This window comes from Ochotona princeps, chromosome 28 (genome assembly GCF_030435755.1).
Source record: "Ochotona princeps isolate mOchPri1 chromosome 28, mOchPri1.hap1, whole genome shotgun sequence".
Taxonomy (NCBI): Eukaryota; Metazoa; Chordata; class Mammalia; order Lagomorpha; family Ochotonidae; genus Ochotona; species Ochotona princeps.
The window spans coordinates 24,430,857-24,454,119 of record NC_080859.1 but is presented as its reverse complement, the minus strand read 5'-3'; the positions used below and the strand labels follow the sequence as shown (position 1 = coordinate 24,454,119).

Below are 23,263 nucleotides of genomic sequence, written 5' to 3'. Positions count from 1 at the left end.
ACCAAGAAGAGAACTTCCAGACCTCGGCGTAGTCTGTGGATGAGCAGTTGGTGGGACATAAACTATTGCTCAGGAGTCCCCACAGAGAAGGCAATTTCGAAAATAGAGTAGCAAACACTTGGCTGGAGGGCTTTGGTCTGGTGCTTAAGATTTCTGGATTCTTCATGAGTGTGTGGGTTTTACATGCAGCTCTGGCTTCTGACCCCAACTTCCCGTTAACGTAGATCATGTCAAACAGCCGTGACGGCTCCTGGGGTCCTGACACCAGACTGGAACTGGACTGCATTTCTGCATCCTCGCTTGGGCCTGAGCTAGCCCTAATCATGACAAGTGTTCGGAGAGCAGACCAACGGATGGAAATATGCTGTCTCCCTTTCTCCCCTCCCAATAAAGAAGATTTTTAAGAAAAGTAAACTGCAAAATCCCCTGGTGAAAAATCATTGAAGAATTTTCTGTTTGCCACATGCTTTCTACATTCTTCTCTACATTTTGATTTGAATGTTGAAGATGAAACTAGGGATGTGTCTGTTTCATGTGAACCGTTGTTTCAATGTGGGATTATGATTATACAAATAAAAGACAAATTTGAAAACTGTCGGGCCCGGCGGTGTGGCCTAGTGGCTAAAGTCCTCACCTTGAACGCCCCGGGATCCCATATGGGAACCGGTTCTAATCCTGGCAGCTCCACTTCCCATCCAGCTCCCTGCTTGTGGCCTGGGAAAGCAGTCGAGGACTGCCCCATGCATTGGGACCCTGCACCCGCGTGGGAGACCTGGAAGAGGTTCCTGGTTCCTGGCTTCGGATCGGTCCAGCACCGGCCGTTGCGGCTCACTTGGGGAGTGAATCATCGGACGGAAGATCTTCCTCTCTGTCTCTCCTCCTCTCTATATATCTGACTTTGCAATGAAAATAAATAAATCTTAAAAAAAAACCTGTCAAAATCATTGCTAGAAAAACATGCGATCTGGGGCCTGGAGCGGTAGCCTAGTGGCTAAAGTCTTCACCTTGAACGTGCCAGGATCCCATATGGGTGCCAGTTCTAATCCCGGCAGCCCCGCTTCCCACCCAGGTCCCTGCTTGTGGCCTGGGCAAGCAGTTGAGTATGACCCAAAACCTTAGGACCCTGTACCCACAAACAGGAGACCCAGAAGAGCTCCTGGCTCCTGGCTCCTGGCTTGGAAGAGCCCCTGGCTCCTGGCTTTGGATCGGCGCAGCTCCGGCCGTTGCGGTCACCTGGGGAGTGAATCATCAGAAGATCTTCCTCTCTGACTCTCTGACTCTCTATACATGTATCTGACTTTCCAATAAAAATAAATAAATCTTTTTAAAAAATACATGTTAGCCCCCATTTCTTCTATGGAATGACCATGTTGATAGCATACCTGATCGGTATGCCAGAGACTGATTAGTTTGTTAATTGAATAGTTGGCTGAGAGTAATTAAAGCAGAAATCATGACTTAGCTATACATAGAAACACAGAATTGAAAACATGTGAGAGCAGAAGAAAGACTCCAGCTGCCTTCTGATATCTCCAGAAACTAACCACCACCTTGTCAACAAGACTAGATCAGCTCAATAAAACACGCTCGTGACGTGATTTTTGCGAGAACTATTGGGTCTGCAATACGTCAAATACCCAAAGCAAATCAATCCAAATTGCTTTGGGGTCTGCTTTTACTCACCTCTGTTCTTATGAGTACTAAGTACAAAAGGAAACATTGTCCTTCCCACTCTCCTAGTAACAAGCTCCCTTTCATGTCGGCTTGGCTTTGGAGGGTAGGGTGCAGCCTACACTCAGGTCTAACCCTAGGCGTGGTGCTAGGCCACTAAGTTGGAGTGGCAGCTATCAGGGGTAGGCTGGACTGAACGTTGATTCGAAAGTCTTCCTTTGGCTTAAAAACTGATCAGACAATATGTCATTGTGATAACTTAGCGACAAATAAGCAGGGCCATAGGGAGGGAGGAGGGGGAGAAGGAGAGATGATTCCCTATGCATTTAAGTTGGTAATGGGAAACAAGCACACCTTTCTATATTTATATATTTTATAACATATTTACATTATGATTTGTATTATATATTTTGTATACTAATATAGTAATTAAATTACATGAATACGTAAATAATCAACACATAATTATATGCTAATAATTAATATCATTAGCACTAATACAATAATATGCTATATAGTACAAGTATATATTTTATAAAGTAATGCATATATTATATATTCATCTAAATATATTATAAAGTACATCATGTAAATATGGTAATATATTACATGTGCATATGCATGTACAATAAATGTAGTTAAATCAGTCTGCAATCTAAGGGTGCCACCAAATGCAAAAGCAAAAAAATAACTACATTACATATATATGTGTATATATGTGATATATGATATATGTGATGTATTATATGTAATATATTATTATATATTATAACATAATATATAATATATATCACATTTTAAATGGATTCTATTGTAAGAAATGTGAACATAATAAAAATTGTATGTTAGAGTAAGGGAGAAAAGAGTAAACGTGTTATCTTCCCTGCTAACACGTGCTTTGTTTTCAAGATGGTCCATTCTCTAAGCAAAAAATATATTTTCCTCCCTGTAACTGCCATTATTTAATCTCTGAAACTTCTGTTTTAAAGACTTATTTATTTGAAAGAGTTACACAGAGAGGAACAGACAGAGAACATGAGAGTGGAAGAGACAGGCTTCCATCCACTTGTTCACTCCCCAGATGTCCACCATGGCCAGGGCTAGCCAGGAGCCAGGCACTTCATCTGGATCTCCCGCGTGGGTCAACTTCAATTCATTTTCCCAGGTCATTGGCAGGAAGCTGGGTCAGAGCGCAACAGCTAGGACACAAACCTGTGCACATACACAGGGCTGGCGTTGCAGGCAGAGGTTTGTGCATTGTCACAACGCAGGCCCCTGGAAAACTTCTAAATCACAAATAAGAATGACAACTATGCTGTCCATGCGGATACACAAGATCTCCACTCGCTTTCAGCACTGGTAGCGTTTAAGGATACTAAGCCATGATCCCTCCATGCTAGCTGTGTCAATAACATCTACTTCACTGAGATGTCTCTGGTTTTCAAAGAGCCTCAGAACAGGTACAGCTGTAAATCTGAAAGTGTGGAAGAAATCTTTGACTTGGGAGGTTTCCTTTAAAAATAATGACTTCTTTCTATTTGGAAGGCAGATTTTACAGAAAATGAAGGAGAGCCAGCGAGAAGGTCTTCCATTCACTCCTCAAATGGTTCTAATCACCAGAGCTGAGTCGATCTGCAGCTAAGAACCAGGAGTTTCTTCCAGGTCTCCCTCCTGGGAGATCTGCTCAGGGTTCCGTCCGACACTTTCCTAGGTCACAAACAGAGAGCTGGATTGAAAATGGAACAGCCAGGACATGAACCAGTACCCAGATGAAGTGCCAGCATCACATGGCAGAGAATTAACCTGTTATGCTGGCCGTTAATGACGGTGGCAGAAGGATTATTCCTTTCAACCCTAAAGTCCCATTTGGCACCTAGTACAGTGGCCCAGGGACTAAATCGTTGCTTTGCACACATGGGTATGCTGTATGGGCTCCAGTTCATGTCCCAGCTGCTCCACTTCTCAGCCAGCTCCATGTTTATAGCCTGGGAAAGAGGAGAGGATGGCCCAGAGTCTTAGGACCCTGCACCTGCATGGGAGACTTGAAGGCAGCTCCTGGCTCCTGGCTCCTGGCTCCTGACTCCTGGCTTTGGATCTGTTTGGTTCCAGCCATTGCGGCCACTTGGGGAGTAAATTGGTAAGCAAAAAAATCTTTCTCTATATCTCTCCTCTTTGTATATCTGCTTTTCCAATTTAAATAAATGCATCTTTTAAAAAAATCCAATTGTTTTGGTGAAAATAGAAAGCAAAAATGCTGTAATTGATAGAGCTATTCAGTAGTCCCATGTGTAATAGGATGGGCTGGTATACTTATGGGTAGCCCCAACTGGATTCATTCCAAGTTCTTTCCTCAGGAAGTGAGAAGAATTTCAAGCAGAGAAATTAATAGTGTTCAAGAATGGAAAGGATTTATATAAATATCTGTACACATACTGCACATTCAGAAGTGAGAATTCAGGCAAGGTCACAAGGAAGAATCGCACCCACCCCGATTTTATCACCTCTTTTTTTAAGCAGATAAGAGCTAGTGCCCTCAGCTATTAAAAAAAAACAAAATGCAGTTCTTTGTGGCCAAATGAGCCAAACTGGAAACCATAATGCTAAGGGAAATGAGCCAATCCCAAAAGGTTAAATACCACATGTTTGCCTTAATTTAAGATGACACGATGTTATGTGTAACATGTTATGTTATGTATGTTATATGTTGTGTATAAACTAAAATTGAAATGTCAATGAGGTGGTCACTGAAGGTGGTTAAGAACTCGCATTTACTTTTACCATATTGGTTACTCATTACTATGTCAATTAATTCCATAATGATGTAAATTTTTGCTGATGGTATGTTGGAGCTTTTAATTGACTGGGATGATACTCTGCTGGCTCTGTCTTCAGACCAGAGAGGGTATACCTAAGAAGCCATTGAACTTGACTGGACAATAAGATGCTGGACTCTATGTTTGGTATATGCTTGCAATGGGGGAATCTCAACTGAACTTGAGCTGTGGTTATGCAACAAGGTGGAGGAATCCACCATGGTGGGAGGGTTTGGGGAGGGGTGGGGAGAATCCAAGTACCTATGAAACTGTGTTATATAATACAATGTAATTAATGAATTAAAAATAATAAATAAATTTAAAAAATCAATAAATCATTTAACATGTTGTAAAAAAAAAAAAAAAAAAAAAGAGCTAGTGCCCTCACTGAATCTGCAAATGCAGTAGCGTTTGGAGTGTGTTGCGATCTCCAGGAAGGTTCCGCGGTTTCTCCAGGAGGAACTTGGCACACAGTTGTTCATCAGTCATCCTCTGCATGATGCAGGAAGCTCGGGTGCATCCCAGCAAAGCAGGTGTACTGCATCCATAGGGAAAGGGGTGGAGTTTAAGCAGGTGGCTGAGCTCAGCTATGGTGAAGGTGGAGGCTGCTGGAAGCCTCTCAGGTCCAGTGTCCACGAACAAGCTCCCAAGTGAGACCCTACCGTGTCCACTCATGGAAAAACTACCATGTGCAGGAGTTAGTAACCGCTTGGAGCAGGAGTGGGAGAAGACAGCCACCGTGTTCATTAAGAAATCACTTTCTCCTGATCTATTCTTTTCAGTTAAGCCATTTTACATAGCCAGAAGGCTTTTCTGCTTGGTGATACCCAAAGGCTTTCTTAAACTTAACTGAAGCCATCAGTCACAACTTTGATGGCTGCTTTTAACCTTGGAAACACCTGGACTTCATCCATACAGACTGTCTGTAGTCTTTGTACAATCACACTCATGTCTAACAAAGAGAACAAAAAAATTACCATAGAACATCAATCTAGAAACAGTGATAGAGAGCGAATACATTACTGAACTCTGAGCAACGTGGCGATGAACTTGGGGAAGAACTGGATGGACCTATCCCCTGAAATGCTGCTTCAAGCAGACCTGAAAACACATGTGTCCCCCAGCCAGGCTCTGGCGGCTGAAGCCCACTAACAGGCCAAGTGCACGACCCTCCATGGAGAGGGCCACAGTGACCTCATAGTTACAAATCTAGGTCTCTGTTCCCTGCAAACAAATGAAATGATCATTTTCTTCTACATTGGAGCTTACTGGCATGGTGAAAACATTTAGATTGTGTTGCCAATGAGAAAGATGCGGTGGGATAGACAGTGAAAGGAAAGGAGAAAAAAGAAAGCTGCTTTTGCTTCCTCCAGTGGCATATCTGATCTGTAATTCTATACCAGGGGCCCTCACTTCATAGCAGGTGCTGAAAGGGTTTCTAACTCTCTAATGCCGGAGGCCTTGCCATTGTCTTCCTCCTCTTTATCTGAGACCCCCAGGGGCAAAGCAGAAAGCCTTCAGGCAGCAGGAGTGTCTGGTAGAACATGGGAAGGTACCGTGGAAACGAAGGGGACTGGGGCCTCACAGCTAGAATTACAGGGGTTGAAACGAAAGTCAGGTTGCCTCTTATTTTGTCTTTGCCACTGCTGACATGTGTCTTCTCCATTGAGACCTTGGCCTAGTAGTCTTCAACGTCTAGCCCCGTGTTTGTTTTCTTCTTGCTGGCTGGCTCCTTGCAGTGGCTCATAATGTGCTAAGCAGAAGAGGATAGGCTAGGTGCGTGGAGATGTCTGATTTCGGTCACGTACTTAGGTGCACGCTGGGTGACTTCGCTTCAGCTTACGTCAACTGAGGCATCTGACCTTACCTTGTGGAATTAAAATCAAAATGGAGTCAACGTGGCTCGTTGCTGCTAAGAGACTGCGTGAGTTTGCAGGCCAATGACCTATGTGACCTTTAGCACTGATGGGCCCCCAATTCTCATGAATCAAGGCCCAAGCCTGGTGATCTCAGGTGGCTCCAAGTAATTACGTGAGTGGTTACCTTAATTGCTGGACCAGAGAAGAGCCAGGCGTGTGCTGCGCAGCCAATAAAGGTAGGGAATGTGTGATATTTCCGCCTCACTTCGCAGGCTATTGTGAATTGCCCCTTTTCAAGTTATTGTGGACCGTCCCTATAAAAACCCTATGAATGTGCTGTTCCGGACACCTTCCAGTAAGGCATGTTGGTCCTGGCTGGCCAGTCAGCCGGCTGGTCAGTTGGTCAGTTAGTTGTCTTGCCTCTCATTTATAATAAAACTTTGTTGTGACTGTCACTGGTGAATATAACATTCTGTTTGAGTGGTAAAGCGGGTGCAACAACCCCAGCCCAGATCTCTATCCTGAGCTCTGTCCTTGGTTGTCTCAGGACGCATTTGTTTAGCCCTCCATGCATTTTGTGGAGTCCCTTGGGTTCCCTCTTTCTCTCCTCCTCCAGTAACATGATCCACAGCCCCTTGCTAGTCTTTTTGTAATGATCCTAAATGAATCCCACCCGCTGACCCCTCCCACCCGCTGCTGAGACAAGAATTCAAAACCTGAGCACAGTGCAATAGCCTAGTGGCTAAATCCTTGCCTTTTAAGCATCAGGATCCCGTGTGGGTGCCAGTTCCTGCATCAGCTGCTCCATTTCCCATCCAACTCCCTGCTTATGGCCGGGGAGGGAAGTGGAGTATGATCCAGACCTTTGGGGCTCTGTATCTACATGAGAAAGCCAAAAGAAATTCCTGGACACATAGGAAGTGAATCAGCGGATGGAAGAGAAGAGATTTCTCTCTGTAAGTCTACCTTTCCAATAAAGATAAGTAAACCTTCAAAATAATCATAAAAATGATAATTCAAAGCCTGGACATAAAGGCAATGCAGAGGTGAGAGAAGGGCTGATTTCAGAGAGTAATGGTCATGCATCGAGACATGCATCATGATCGGCCAGAATTGCCTTGGTCCAGAAGCCAAGTGTCAAACAGAGCCCATTCCCACCGCATCAACAACTTCTGCGAGGCAGCAAGTGGTACTCTAATTCAATGTCAGTGAGCTAGAACTTAGCATGCATGAGACTTCTGGGAGTTTCTTGATTCCTTCATATCAAGGTCAACTTGCATGTGACCATCCTAGTGTCCCTTCCTTCTGGCTCCCATATGAGACTCAGATAGGCTACCAACCCAACAAGTAAAGGTATGGAGTTATAACAAAAGTCTGTACAAAAGTCGTGAGAAAATATTCCAGCTCAACTTCCGTAACTAAGCTTCCTTCCTAGCTCTCTCTGATCCTTTTCATAGACTGTTCTCCTATAGGTTAACACAATTGCTGCTGTTTTCACTTTTGTAGAATTCCACCTCAAGGGTGGTGAGAAGCACAGCACGTGACAGCTCAAGTTCAACTTGAAGCAGAGAAAAGGCCCTGTGCTTCCATATTGTGTTTGACAAGTCCAAAGTGTGGGGTTCCATGTGCTCTGGGCTATGAGAGCAAACATGGTGCCGCCCATCTCTGCCACCAACCAGCACCTAGGCTTCAGGTGCCTCCAGCGGGGACCCCTCCTGGAGTTCCTCTCCTTCCTCCACGAAAGAAAAGCATTGGAGGGCCCAGCCCGCTAGTCTAGTGGCTAAAGTCCTCGCCTTGAACATGCCAGGATCCCATATGGGTACCAGTTCTAATCCCGGCAGCCCCGCTTCCCATCCAGCTCCCTGCTTGTGGCCTGGGAAAGCAATCGAGGACAGTCCAAAGCCTTGGGACCCTGCTACCCACATGGGAGACCCAGAGGAGTCTCTCTCTTTCTATCTCTCTCTCTCTCTCTCTACTGTTCAAATAAATACATTTAAAAAATTATTATGAGACCTCACCATTTTTAGGATTATATCTGCTCTTCACAATCCTGACTAGTTCATAATTGCATAGGGTTTTTTTTTTTTTTTTAAAGTATCTTTTCTTCATTACAAAGGGATCTGTTCCTTTGCTGGCCATCCTGGATGGTTGACAGGGTGTTTAAACAGTTTTCCCCAGAGGAGAACTCTCAAGATTCCACTGTGGCTGCCAGCTTTCCTCTTCCATCAGCAGTCCATTAGTAAGTTGATAACCAACACGGGCCTGACACTGGATTTTGCAGAAGTCCTTGCACACAGCCAGGCTTCTGGGGACTCTCCGATAAGTACAGATTCAACATATTTTGAGTAAAACAGACATTGAAAGAAAAAAAAATATCATGATGTATGGCCAGTTTGAAGCTGTGAAAAATGAAACAATGAAGTCTTTTCTAAATGTGTTTTCATGTTCTAGAAATCCTAATAATTATAATAATCAAGATATTCAATATCTACTATATAGCGGACATTGTTTTAAGTATTTGAATATATAGCATCTAATTTAACAGTGAATATGGCAAGACATAAATGTGCCATTTGTGAGGACCCCCTAAATGAACATTAACGAGCTAATGCTATGCAGACCCATGGAAGTTAGTCTTCGCCAAGATTATAAATGCACAAGCCACCATCCATGCGCATGAGCGAAGAAAGCAGAGTGTGTGACATTAGGATAGGAAGGAGCCTTGAAATCTAAAGAATTAACAGCCTAACTGACCACAGCCTTGCTAGAACGCAGGTGTATTTTACATAAATAAAATAAGGTAGCCCATGTGATAAAACACGAAATTCTCAAATATATTACCAAGTGTCCTCTTTAAAAAACACTGAGCAGGCCAAACACAATGCCTCTGGGAGATGGCCTGGCTCCGGTCACTCCTGAAGTTGGGGGTAGAGTTGAAAGTGCCAGTCCTCTACAGCACAAGAGTTGTTCGTTTGGCAACTCCAGCCCTATCCTGAAGTTGGCTGGAGGCCTCTTAGCCATCAGTGAAAAAGATGCCTTAGCATTGGGAGATTCTGAGGGTTTAGGCACAGGTGCCTGAAATCATTTTGTCTGCCCCTGCCAAGGCAACAGCAGGTGGAATTCAAAATTCAATGACTCTATAAAAGGCTCATTTTTAAGCTGATAATTTTATGTAGTCCACAGACGATATCAGACACATCTGAGCGTTCTTGGCTGAAAACTTCACCAACCAAAATATTGTAAGAAAAGAGGCTTCTCTCCTTCATTCAGGAAAATACAAGGAAAAGTAGAAATGTGTTAGGAGGTATGGGTCATCCGGAGAAAGACAACAAATATTTTTTATTATGTCTCAGGTAAGTCTAGGTACCCATCATTTTATTAATAATAACACTGAGTCATACACAAGAAATTATCAAATACTAATAGAGGTTGTGATTCCCAAAATGGCAGGAAGAAGCCAAAACAGATCATTAAAAACCTCCATTTCGGAAAAGATGGTGTCAGTACCTAAGCAGGCTTAAAAAGTGCTCCCAGGTCTGGCACTGAAGGGCAGTGGGTTGAGCTGGCATCTCTCTGGGTGCTAGTTTGAGCCACAGCTGTTCCATTTTCCATGCATTTTTAACGCATGTGGGAAAGGGTCTGAAAGATGCCCAGGTACTTAGGCCCCTGATACCCACCTGCAAGACCCAAATGATGCTCAAAGGTCCTGGCTTCAGCCCGATCCAAACCTGCAAGGGCCCAGATAGAACCATGAAAATGTTCTTGTCTCTCTGCTTAGAATGGTGTGCAGAATATATAGTCTGTTGAGGCGCTAGAATATACCTCCAGTTTCACAAATCCAAGTGGGAGTCAACTCAATATCTCTGCAGAATAATTCAAGTTTTCATAAGCTGAAGGTTTCCTTTACCTTATTGGAGATTTTAAAAGCAACCACAAAGGTTCTAACTTAGGACTTCACAGAACTCTTTGTTTTCACTTATTGAATACTATCTTCTGGTTGGGTACATTTTAAAAAAAACTCTGATTTATTTAATTAATGTTTGAAAGGCTGAGTTAGGGGCTGGTGGTTGGTTAAGAGAGGGGGGAAATGGGAGATAGAGAGACCTTCTTCTCACTGTTGGACTCCCCCAGTGCCCACAGCAGCAGAGGCTGAGCTGGGCTGAAGCTGGGACCCCAGAACTCACTCCATACAGCCCACCCACATGGGTCAACATCCCCTGGCTTCCTTTGCACATCAGCAGGTAGCTGGGTCAGAAGTGGAGGGGCCAGGCCATGTAGCAGCATTCTGCTGTGGGATGCAGGCATGCAGTGAGCAGACACTCTGCTGAGCCCCAGTGCCAGCCCTGAATCCAAGTGTTCATTTCTCAGCACTTACTACATTTTGTTTGCTTTGACCAGTTTGGGATGTTACAAGGCTGTCCAAACAATCCTGCACAAGTTTTCAGGTAGACGTGCTCGGGCGTTACTAGCAATCAAATGACTAGAGTGTGTGATAAGTATGTTACGATTTTAGGAAATTACCAAACTTTGCGAAAGTAGTTGCATCAATTTACACTTAGAATACATGAAAATTCCAATCTCATCATATCATCTCCAACATTTGGTGTCATCCACTTTTTTTTTCTTACACGTCTTCTAGTGCATATACCTTGATCCGTCATTGAAATTCGGATTTGCGGGCCCGGCGGCGTGGCCTAGCGGCTAGAGTCCTCGCCTTGAAAGCCCCGGGATCCCATAGGCGCCGGTTCTAGTCCCGGCAGCTCCACTTCCCATCCAGCTCCCTGCTTGTGGCCTGGGAAAGCAGTTGAGGACAGCCCAATGCATTGGGACACTGCACCCGCGTGGGAGACCCGGAAGAGGTTCCAGGTTCCCGGCTTCGGATCGGCGCGCATCGGCCCATTGCGGCTCACTTGGGGAGTGAATCATCGGACGGAAGATCTTCCTCTCTGTCTCTCCTCCTCTGTGTATATCTGGCTGTAATAAAATGAATAAATCTTTAAAAAAAAAAAAAGAAATTCGGATTTGCATTTCCCTAATGGTACTGACCCCATATCCTTTTGCTGTTTTGCCATTCATGTATCTCCTTTAGTGAAAAGTATTTAGATATTTTGACTTTCTCATAATTAGGCTGTTGGTTTTGTTACGGAGTCAAAACCAGTATGCTTAAATGTTAGCATTGAATCAGATTCATGATTGACCATTTTTTCCAACGTGTAGCTTATCTTTTCATTTTTTTAAAAGTTATTATTGATTCCCATGACACAGTTTTGTAGATACTCCTCTTCTCCCTCCCATCTTCTCCTCTCACCATTCCCCCATATTGTCATAATGGTATAGTCCTTTAGTAACAGTGACTTGTTTAACACTCTGCTGTCTAAGCGCATCCCGGCATTGTAAGACTCAGGTAGAAAAAGCATCATCGTATTGTCAAGGGACATTAAACTGTTTCATTTCGTTTGGAGTCCTCCTTTTTTTTTCAATCACAGAGATAACTATTTCAATGCAGCTTACATTTTCATTTCCTCAGTGAAATCGTTTGAAAACTTCAATGTTCCAGCTTGAAGAAGTCCAATTTATCAATTCCTTTTTCTTTAAGATCATGCATGGGTGCTCACATTCAAAAGAAAACTTTTCTGTTTCATCCAGGGATTCTACTTCATTTTTCTATGTGAAGAAAGGAGGAATCTCAGCTTTTGTTTTGTCTTCTTTCTATGTGTTTCTTTTTTTCCCCACATATGGTTATTCAAAGTTCTTGTGACTTTTCTTTGCCAAAGACTCCCCTTTCATCTGTTGAATATATTTCTGGCACCTTTAATTAAAAACCAATTAGCTGTAAATGCTAAGAGTTTACTATAAACTTTCTCTCTCATCCCAATGAGCTACATGCATATGTAGTAATATCAGACATCTATCAGACTTTATAGCTAGTTTGGGAACCAGGAAGTGAGAATTCTTCGCATGACCAACTCAAATCTGCTGTTGGTATTCTCTGTTAGGTGTCGCCTAAGTTATTATACTTCTAAAATCTAGAATTTAAATTTTTATAATTTCCTTGTCTCTGCCAAGTTTCATTTTTTTAAAATAATATTTTACTTGAGACAGTTGAAGACTCACAGAAACATTGCAAACATGCACCACCTCCTTGTATTTAACCCAATTTTCCCATGATGAGTCTATATATTTGTTATAGCTATTGAGCACTAGCTATATATTGTTCTTGAAGTCCACGATGTTCTGCATTTTCCTCAGTTTTTGTCTAAAGTTTTTTCCCTGTGTTCTAAGTTCTCAGCCTGAATGCCAGAGTAAGTTGATGATTAGGTCATCTTGGGCTCCTCCAAACTGTAATAAACTCTTAGACCTCACATGATGTTTATCAGCCTCACAAGCCTGTGAAGTCATGATTGGGTGTTTTTGATCTGACCTTCAATGCGAATTTATCTGGTGTTTTCCCATGGATATATTGAAATTAAGGACTTAGAGGGTAAAGGCACAGCCCTAAGTGCTATTTTTATCCCATCACATCAAGGGCACAGCTGTGCACATGAAGTCCCACAGATGTCAACCTTGATCACTCGGTGTTGGAGGTGTGGGTGGCTTCTCCACCACGAAATGACGTCTTCCAATTTTCCAGAACACAATTCTTAAAGAAAACTCTAGTGCACATTTAAGCAATATGGCAGTTCATCTCTAACTGTAAATTCTTCAAATTTCTTTGATTTGGGAGACTTCTATATTTTCCCTATTTATTCCAACCATCATGTAGATAGACATTTATGCCATTCTTTGTGTTACTTTGTTGCTAACATTGGTTCAGATTTGTCTCTGTGGAACTGCTTTGTCTGCGCCTTGTGTCTCTTTGTCGCACCACCATGTTCTTGTTTTGGTTTGAATATACTCGGCTTGTAAACCCCTTCCCATAGCTGCAGCTTCCACAGCCCTGCTTCCTGTTGGAGAAGGGTACCGGCAAGCAAAATCTGAGTGCTAGCTAGCTTTATTTGTTTTCACATTTCAAGTTTCCCTTTCCACCTAGTAATTGCTGGACATTTTTGCTGATTCTAGCCATTGGAACCATTAATTTCTTTAAGCCCTTTTGCCTGAGTATAGTTTATTCTTTCGCATTTCTTTGAATGAATGTCTCAAGTTGTTATAAACTGCATACTTTTGATCAAATCTTATAGCAAATGTGAATCCTAAATTCCCTCCATGGGCGGTTTGTTTTGTTCTATTTTGTTTAATGGACTTTGGTTCTGTAGAATGTCTCTTTCTAATACTATCTAGCCACTAAAGTCTCTCCATCTTGTTGCCTCTTGTTTTCATGTTTGCATCTGCCTTGGTAGCGATTGCTGCTGGATCCGCATCACATCCCTTGTTCATTGACCAATCAATAATATGGCAATTATTATTCTTGAGAAATTGCTTCCCTAAAGTACCCATCTCTGTTAGTGGACCTGTATAAGCTTGAGAAGTATATTGAAAGTGTCAACTTTTGGACAGAGTGCGGCAGCCTAATGGCTAAAGTCCTCACCTTGCACATGCAGGAAGCCCATATGGGCACTGGTTCGTGTCCCAGCAACCCCTACTTCCCATCCAGCTCCTTGCTTGTGGCCTGGGAAAGCAGTTGAGGACAGCCCAAAGCCTTGGGATCCTGAATCCACGTGGAAGACCTAGAAGAGGATCCAGACTCCTGGCTTCGGATTGGCTCAGTTAGAACCATTGAGGCCACTTGGGGAGTGAATCAGCGACTGAAGATCTTCCTCTTTGAATCAGCGGATTGAGGATCTTCCTCTTTGTCCTCCTCTCTGTATATCTGACTTTCCAATAAAAATAAATAAACCTTTAAAAAGTGTCAGTTTCAGTGAAGTTTTTCCCAACTTTCTCTTTCTGCTGAAACCTCTCAGCTTTCACTTGCATAAATCAGTAGATTACTAATGAGACAGGATGTGTAAAGAGCTTGTGTATCCGTTTTCTGACTTGCTCTAGGAGCTTGCTTTTAAACTTAAGTATCATCCTTCTTTTTCTCAGAGGGAAATTCAGTGGTGGCAAAGAGCTTCATTTCATTGAATCTTATTTTTTAAAAAGAAATCAAAATTTTTATTTTGTCATGTAAGTTTTTATTTTAATAATCATACTGTCCACCCATCATCACCATGAGTAGAGAATAACAGAAAGCCCAATTAGCTTCCTAGACAGCAGAAGGTGTGTGGGGATAATTATGCTCATAAATTTTCAATTTTTCTGTGATAGGATTTTTAATTGTGAGTCTATCTAGAGCAAGAACACAGTTTGAAATTATGCAGCAGGAGGTAGTGTGAACATATGAGAGCAGGTGGCTCCATCAGAGAACATGCTGCTCCTGGAGTTGGGGCAGGTGTTGGGGTCAGCTCTCCAGGCACTGGGCGTCAACCGCTGCTCTAGGGGCAACAGCTGGTGCTCCCTTCACCAGCACACTAGCTCCGACAACAGTTTTGGCTTGTGCTTGGAAATGGAAGTCAGGCAAACCTTGCATGCCAATAATTCAGGAATTAAAATGATCCCAGAGAAGCAAAGCGGAGAAACAAGGAAAACAGGCAAGTGGTGCATTGTTGATCAGGCTACATTTTATAAAAACAGAAGCAAAAACCCAGACCTGTGTGATCTTTCCAGAGGGGGTGTGAGCAATCATTAGGCTTGGCAAAACACCAAGGTGTCAGGGAAGATGGATGGCTTAGCTACATCTGAGATGGTGGGGTTTCGCCACCTCAGCCTTTCGCCCAATCACTGGAGAAGCCGAGTTGTCCTGTGTCTGCGAGGTTTGGACCTGGGTCCTGCAGGTCTAACAGCGCCCACCATAGTGGGCACATGGGCGTCTGTTGGACTCCTGGGGACTCAGGAAATGCCTCCCTCCAATCAAGCAGCGAGCTCCTGGACCCTCGCTGTTCAGCGTGTTTCTCTGTTTCCTTTTGCACGTGTGATTTATAGAATTACTGTTCATGTGAGTGAGCATCATTACCAGCCCTCTCGTTTCCAGGAGGTCAGAGAATGGATGGAACTAAATACTTTCAATCCTTTAAATAAGGTTAGTTTCTCTGGCAACCAGCCCTCAGCCTGAAGTTAGCTAGGAGTTATTTCATTAGCATAAACTGACCTGGGATTCTTAAGAGCATGGACCGAGTCAAAAAAGACTCTACCCTCAGGAAAGTCCAAGGGGCCTTTGAAGGTTTATGCCAAGAGCTGAGGGAATCCAGGGAAGACATATAAACCTTGTCCTGTGCAGAGTTCATTTCTTTACTTTTCAAGTGCCAAAGTGCTTCTAGGTGCAGGAACAATTTTCTAAATGTAGGACATGCATCCAAATATGCCCACTGTCCACTGCTCAGTGAATCATTGAATTTTTATTATAGAATGTCACAGATACTGTTCTGGGGGCATTAAAAAACAACTTCTGGAATGTTCCTCATGAACCACCTCGTTACTGCTGTTATGGGACATGCTCTTTTCTTTGTGATTCCCTTCCGTGTCCATGTCTTTGAAAATGGAAACAAGACAGTTATGTTTTCCTTAGACCCAAGGTTCAAAGTTAAAGCATTTGAACAAAAGCATGGAAGAATGTTATTTGCATGAATGGGAGGGAATACAAGAGGGAGTTATGAGGATCTTCTTTGAATTGTACTTAGGAAACGAGTGAAATATTTTCTCTTCGTATTAATAAATAATTTTTAAATAACCAGAATCTGAGACTGTATTCAGTGATAATTTAGTTAGCATCCAAATATGTCTGTTACCTTTGCTTACGTTGTGAACACAAATACAACCATTCTGAGATGTGGGGATTTTGTACCCACTAATAGTTTGTGGCAGAAACAAAACAGGTTCTTCCAGAAGATTAACGTGAGCCTTATTCTGGGCTGTGCCAACGTGGCTCTGCTCCTCTGGCCACATGCCCACAGTGGCTCTTGCACACTGTTCCAAAGTGCTCAAATCCATGACCACCCGTTTTGATTATTATCACACAGTGAGCATACATTGGCTTGGCCCAAGGGTGTGGGGGAGTCAGTTTTAGTTAAGCTTGGATGAATTTCTCACAGACTGGACGAACTACCTTGTTTAGGATATAACTAATTATAGACACCCTTAAAAACAAGCTGTGCTCTTCTAAAATGCTACTGGTTAATTCTAAGCAGAATGACTGTGGGAATAAGGAATCTGTAAATCAAGAACAAAGGGCTTAGGGCTGGTATGGTGCAAGCACCATCATCTTTTATGGGTGCCAGTTCATGTCCCGGCTGCTCCATTTCTGATTTAGCTCCCTGCTTATGGCCTGGGAAAGCAGTTGGAGGATGGCTCAAATCCTTGTATCCCTGAACCCGTGTGCAAGACCCAAAAGAAACTCCTGGTTCCTGGCTTGGGATCTGCTCAGTTTCAGCTGGGGCGACCACTTGGGGAGTGCATTGGCAGATGGAAAACTCCTCTCTCTGTCTCTATTTCTCTCTATGAATCTGCCTTGCAAATAAAAATAAACAAACCTCAAAAGCAGATGCAAAGTATTGTGCAAGGTGTCTCTGAAAGGCTTGGGTTAAACAGACCCAGTGTGTACATTATCCAAACTGATCCGGGGCTTGAGATGAGCAGTTCCATCAGGGTGCTTCCTTGGAATGCTTTGGCAAACATTTTATGGCTATTTTGCTCTCATAAAACAAAACTGACACTGATGCCTCAAAACTGATCATGCGGATAGATGTTGCGACAGAACGTAGATTCAAGCCCTGAGCAGGGCTGCAAGCTTAGTGCTCCTTTTGATGTCCCTCAGATGAGTTTTTTTTGTTTGTTTGTTTGTTTCTTTGTTTTCTTTTGTAAAGTAAAATAGCTTTTTGATACCCCAGGGCTGTAAAGCTCTACAGCTTCTCTCTCTACAGTGTTACAAAAATAAGAAAAGTACTGTCAATATGGAAATGGTCCTCTTAAATGCTATGACTGTTTTAGAAAGCCAAGGAGTAAGGCCTGCTCCTAATACGTGGTTTTAGACGCCATGTTTTTCTTCTGGCTGGCACCTGATACCTTGCTGTTCTTCCTGTTCCCAACAACATTCCTCTAAAAACATTCAGGAAGCTTAGCTATAGTTGAGATTTGAAGCCAGGTAGCCCCTTATGAGCCTTCTTTGGTTATTTCATCTTGTCCCTCCTCTACCACCTGCTACTTTGTGGTAAGTTTGAAGGAAGTGGAACGCGTAAGTTTCACCTTGTCCAATAGATGTTGTTGGCCTTGAGTGAATGAACATACTTTATTGTCGCCAGTGCTGCCCAACAGCTCACGTTAAATCAACACTTTGAGAATGGACTGTGAGGTTGTTATATGAATGCCAAGTGTTGGCTGTCTAAGGGAGGTGTTCATTGCCCTCTTCCCCACATTTTGATTTCCCCTCTCATGCTGTGCCCTTAAACTAAAGCTGAAAAAAGTAGTCAGCAAGGGACTGAAGCAGAAGATGCCTGGCGAAAGAGAGGGAGCAACAGGATGAGGAAACATTCCCTGGAATCAGTATCCAGTTGGGTCTGTAATGTAAATAGGATGGGGGCTTGACTTTAGGAACATGTTTTTTAAGCATCACTATCCTCCTCAAAACTGACAGGAAGCAGTGACTAATGAATTTGTTCAGTGAAAAGAAACCAATGTAAACACACCGGTACTTTTACAGTTACAGTATTAGAACTGAACACATACAATCAACACAAACAGGTCAACACAATGATAATTCTCTCTAGGGATTTTATTTCATGCCATTCCTGGAGTCCCATGCAGAGTGCTAGAGTTTGACCTCTATAACTTCCTTTCCTAGAAATGCCATGTCCCTCCCAACTCCATCTTCCAACATCGAGGTCAACACCACAGTAGGAAGAGCTGAGAAATCCAAGTGATTTCTCATGCTCCTCTGTCCTGCACAGGATAAATGACTTTTTTTTTCTAAAAATTAAAGTTATATGTTTATTTTAAACTCAGATACAGAGAGGCAAAGCAAGAGCTAGAGATCACTGGTTTGTTCCCTGTTGGCCACAGCAGTAAACAATGGGTGAGGCAGAAGACAGGAGCCTCAACACCATCTGGGTCTCCCAAGTGGATGGCAGGGGCTCAGGTCCATGGGACTTCTCACACTGCTTTCCCAGCATGTTGGCAGGTAGCTGCACTGGAAGCGGAGCAGTCAGGACACCAAGCAGTGGTTACTGAGAGGCTGGCAGCAGATGCGCTGACCCACAACCTTGGGCCCAGGCGGGGGTCTCTCGCTGGGCTTAAAGGGTGAGCTACTGCTCGTCACCCCTGGAGGACGCAACAAGGCACTGTCGCCTCAGCCTCTCCCTGCCCTCTGAAGGACAACTGTGCGGGATGTGGCTGTCTCCCCTGACACTTAGCCTTCCATTCCTGGTCCGTATGAGCCCCACTACCTTCTGGGCCTCCGGGGTCCCTGGTGGGGCATCCGATGGTGAAGGTAGGGCACACGATCATGGAAGACACCTTCCTCTCAGCTCTGCACAGGTGCAAACGTCCCCGGGGGCGTCTGGGTCAACAGAACGTGATGACGCAGTCTCAATATGCCCGAGAAGCTGTGCCATCACCAGAGAGCCATCTCTCAGAGGTTCAAGGAACGTGTGTTCCGAGTGTAGACATCAAGACATCTTCATAAGCCTGCAGTTACTGTTGTTCAACCTGGGAACGAATAGGCTTTTGAAGCACAATACAGGTTTTGTGTAATGTAAGACACTACATTACAGCACAATACAGGTTTTTAAATTTCTCACAATAATTTCTTTAATGTAAAATGTACATCTATATCACCTACCTATTTAAAAAGCTGTTGGGATCCCCATTTTTATTCGGGTGGAATATTCATGAGAGACACTCCCCCACCCCAGGAGTCCCGCAGCTGTGATTGGTCCCTGCCTGCTCTGACCTCACAAGGACCAGACCATCATGTGTCCCTGCCGGACCATGATTGGTCCATTTCTCCACTGACGTCACAAGGATCCCTATGGTGACGGAACTCCCGCAGCCTATATAAGCCCTGCGCGGGCCTGGGTTTTGGTCCGCTTTGCCAGGAAGCTATTTTGGTGACCTGTGTGGCTTGGACCCATCTTCCCTAGCGTTTGCGATTGGTGGTGGTGAGTGCTATTTGGTTGGTTTGTTGGTTTCTTGTTCTATTTGGTTTATCCATTTCCCACTTTATTTTAGTTTATTTTTTTCTACCTATTTGTTATTTTGCCCCGTTTGTCTTTTTTTGCAGTTTTGTTCATTTCTTGCTGTGCCCACTTTTAGCTAGTTAGCGTGGTTAGACTGGTCAGTGTCAGTGCAGTTAGGCGGTGTTTGGAGTGGTTTTCCTGTTTGTTGTTTTCAGTTTTGGTTAGATAGCCCTTAGTCTTGCCATTTCACGTCGTTAGCATAGTTAGCTTAGCTAGTGTTGTGTCTTAGTTATCTTAGCCGCTAGTCCCCTCGTGGTCCTTTTTTGTTTCTTAGCTAGTGCAGTCAGGGTTGTGGATTAGTTAGTTTGTTGCTCCGTTAGAGAGAGTAGTTGAGAGAGAGTAGTTAGGGACCCCCAATGGAAGGCCAGGAGCACTTCCTGGCTGATGCTAACTGCCAAGCTGAGCTGGACTTCCTGTCCCTTCTCGGTGAGGGCACCTTCGGTATGGTGCTGCTGGCCCGCCACAGGCCATCAGGGAGGAAAGTGGCTGTGAAGGTGGCCATGGATGACCGAGTGAACCCCAACAGCTCGAGGGAGCTGGCTCAAGAAGCCAGCATCCTTAGCACCCTGCAGCACGACCACATCATCCGGCTGCTGCAGGTGTGCCACGTGGGCCACCACCTGTGTGTGGTGTTGGAGTTGGCAGGTGGCGGCAACCTATGGGACCATGTGATGAGCCACGGTGGCCTGGAGGAGGACAAGGCCCGGGACCTCTTGCGCCAGATCCTGGCAGCCGTGGAGTACTGCCACGAACAGCACATAGCGCACAGGGACCTAAAGCTAGGAAACATCCTCCTGGACTCCAGGCTGCATGTCAAGGTGTCAGACTTTGGGCTCAGCAGACGGCTGCCGGAGGGCCAGATGGTGAGCGGCTACTGTGGGACGCCCACCTACAGTGCCCCAGAAGTGTTCCTGGAGCGGCCCTATGACCCCTTCCAGGCAGACATCTGGAGTGTGGGCGTCATACTCTTCACGATGGTGGCGGCGGAGCTGCCCTTCCACGGCCAGGACACAGAGCAGCTGCGGCGCTCGGTGCTGTGCGGGGGCTACACGATGCCCTTCGAGGTCACTCCAGACCTAGAGGACTTGCTGGAGTGGCTGCTTTCCTGGGACGCCAGCCAGCGGCCCACGGCAGCCCAGGTCACACAGCACACTTGGTTCGAGCTGTGCCCAGAGGAAGAGCCAGAAGACAAGCATGACAACGAAGACAAGATGACTGGAGTCACCCCAGTGCAGGTCCTTGGGGTTCCTGAGGACCTAGAGGCATTGCAGTACCTGGCAGATGTGGGGCTGCTACCAGCCTCTGGAGAGGCCACATCATCCCCGGGGCTGGAGGCATGGAGCCAGAGGCCAGGGCGCCTGCTGCCCTGGGAGAGGAGGTCAGACTGGGACTCAGCCTCCAGGTGCAGCCCGCCTATGTTGTACAGAGCACCTGCATTCCTGGATTGCAGGGAGGGGCACAGTGAGCCTGGCCTGCCCACCAGTGAACTCCTGCCACTGCAGGATCACAAATCCTCTGGTGCAGGTCCTGTGCTCGCCACTCCCCTGCCTGGCCAGGAGCAGGAGGAGGGGCAGCCCAGTTCCAGCCCAGCCCTGGTTCCAGTCCCTGTGGCCTTCCCGGGCACCCCCAGTGCCAGGAGCAGCGAGACCCCAGCCCACGCAGAGGCCCCAGAAGTTGTTTCCGAGGAGCCCGGGCCCTCAGCTGCTGCCTCCGACCAGAGCCGCAGCCGCCAGGGACTGTGCAGAAGGATCGGCCGGAGGATCATCGGGTTCCTGCGGCAAGTCTGCTGCTTGGGGCCAGCCCCAAACACTGGGCCTGGCCCCCGCAGCCGGAAGGTGGCTCCCCGCTAGATGGACTCAGGACCCCTGAACAGGGGTGCCCCAGCAGAGCACCCTGAGAGTGCCTTGAGCCTTGTGTGAGGTATTCATGAATAAAAATCCCAACTGTGTACATGGACTTGGACCTGGGGGGTGGGAGGTGGCGCCCTGTGTGTGCCTTGGCAACAACTAAGCCAGTTAATAGTCCTGGGGAGACCCCCATGGGAAGGGCAGTGCTGTTCTGTCTCATTGCTGTGAGGATTTCTCAAGGGGGACCTCACAGAGGTGGACAACAGAGTGCTGGTTCCCAGAGCCTTGGGGGAAAGGAGTGGGAGGCGAATGGAGGGAGAACAGTGAGCAGGGGCAGAGGGGGATGTAAGGAAGAAGATGTTTTGGGAGGTCTAAAGGATGGAGAAGGAGGTGAGAAGGAGTGAGGGAAGGAAAGAATAGGGAAAAGGAGGAGCGTGTGGAGAGGGAATGGGGAGAGAGTAGGAAGGGAAGGGGAGAAAAGAAAAAGCAGGTAGAAGGACGCAGTTAAAGGAGGAAGAGGGAGAGGGGAGTTATGGGGAGAGGAAAAGGAAAGACGGCAGGGGAGCGGTGGGGTGGTGAGAGTGAAGGGGAGTGGCCGAGAGAGCCAGAGGGGTGCTCAGAGCCTGCCTGCACAGGCACCCACACAGAAGGGCTGGAATCTGAGGACACAGGCACAGGAAGGATGTCCTAGTCCACAGTGATGCACGTTGCAGCAGAGGTGGGCATGTTCTGAGCATCACGGGTCCCGATGCATGGTGTGGGCAATACTCCAACTGTAGACACAGTTGCAGGTAAGAACAGAGCGGGAAGTTCAAGTGCGACCTGGATGACCGAGGTACCTGTGCATCCATTGTGTGGTGTGTGGATCCACGGGGCCCCTGGCTACGTGTTTCCTTCCAAAGCCACCTAAGCAAAGCATGCATGAGCTGAAAAGAGGGCCAGAGGTCACCTGCAGAAGAGAGAGCCCCTGGGACACCAGTTGGGGAAGCCAGGGGTAGGGCCTGCCCCCACCTCTGTCTAAGCTTCCTTGTTTCTAGTGGGGAAGGGACATGGCACTTAGTGAAATAACCCTTTTTTCCAAATCTGATGGTAATTTGGCCGTTCCCCCAAGACATTTCTCAGCTCTCGTGCTATCCTGTACCTCTGGAACAGAATGGGGGCAGCGCATGCTCCAGCTGGAACAGGCAGTCATGTCCCCCGGAATGCCTCTGGGAAGGTCACACTCAGGAGTGACAAATGAGCCATGGTGATCCCGAAGGGTCAAGACTCTGAACTGTATACAGTGCATACTCCATATATCTTCCTGGTATGCTCGACCCCTGAGTACCATTGTCAGAAGGTGCAATGGGAGCACAGAGCCTTCTGGCATTGTGCACCTGCCCCAGGTCCACAGCACAGGGGCACAGTCCCTATAACCAGATCCTGCTGGGAGTCACAGAGGTGGCCTAGATGGGCCCCCAGGAGCCTTGGGTCACTCAACTGGGTCATGTCCACCCTCTCGGGCCTTTCAGGCTGGTGTTCTCTATTCTTGAAGCTGTGATGTGGAGCAGTTCTGGGAGGCTTGGCCAGGTTCGGGTCTTCATCTTGCCAAAATCCTATGGGTCAGAAGGGTGATGGATGACAAACAGCAGCCTGTGGGGGCTAGCGGCCTGGTGGGCGGGGGGGGGCTTTGCCAAGGCAAGTGCTCGGCCCCGGTTCACTGGTATTTGCATGGTGGGCAGGGGCCTTTGCCAAGGCAGGTGCTCGGCCGTGGTTCGCACGTATTTGCAGGGAAGGCAGGGAGGAAGTCTCAGGGTTGCCTCTGGGGAAGCCTTTCCTGTGCAGAGAGGGAAGAGTGGTCACGGTCAGGGGTGGCATTGATCTCCCCAGTC

General features: G+C 45.8%; 1 protein-coding gene across 1 annotated transcript; it reads left to right on the top strand.

The window, feature by feature from the left end:
* The first annotated feature begins 19,305 nt into the window (after window positions 1-19,305).
* LOC131478191 (MAP/microtubule affinity-regulating kinase 3-like) lies at window positions 19,306-21,499 on the top strand. The gene has a single exon (XM_058656327.1). The coding sequence runs from the start codon at window positions 19,902-19,904 to the stop codon at window positions 21,393-21,395; it is 1,494 nt and encodes a 497-aa protein (XP_058512310.1). The 5' UTR covers window positions 19,306-19,901; the 3' UTR covers window positions 21,396-21,499.
* Window positions 21,500-23,263: the final 1,764 nt, after the last annotated feature.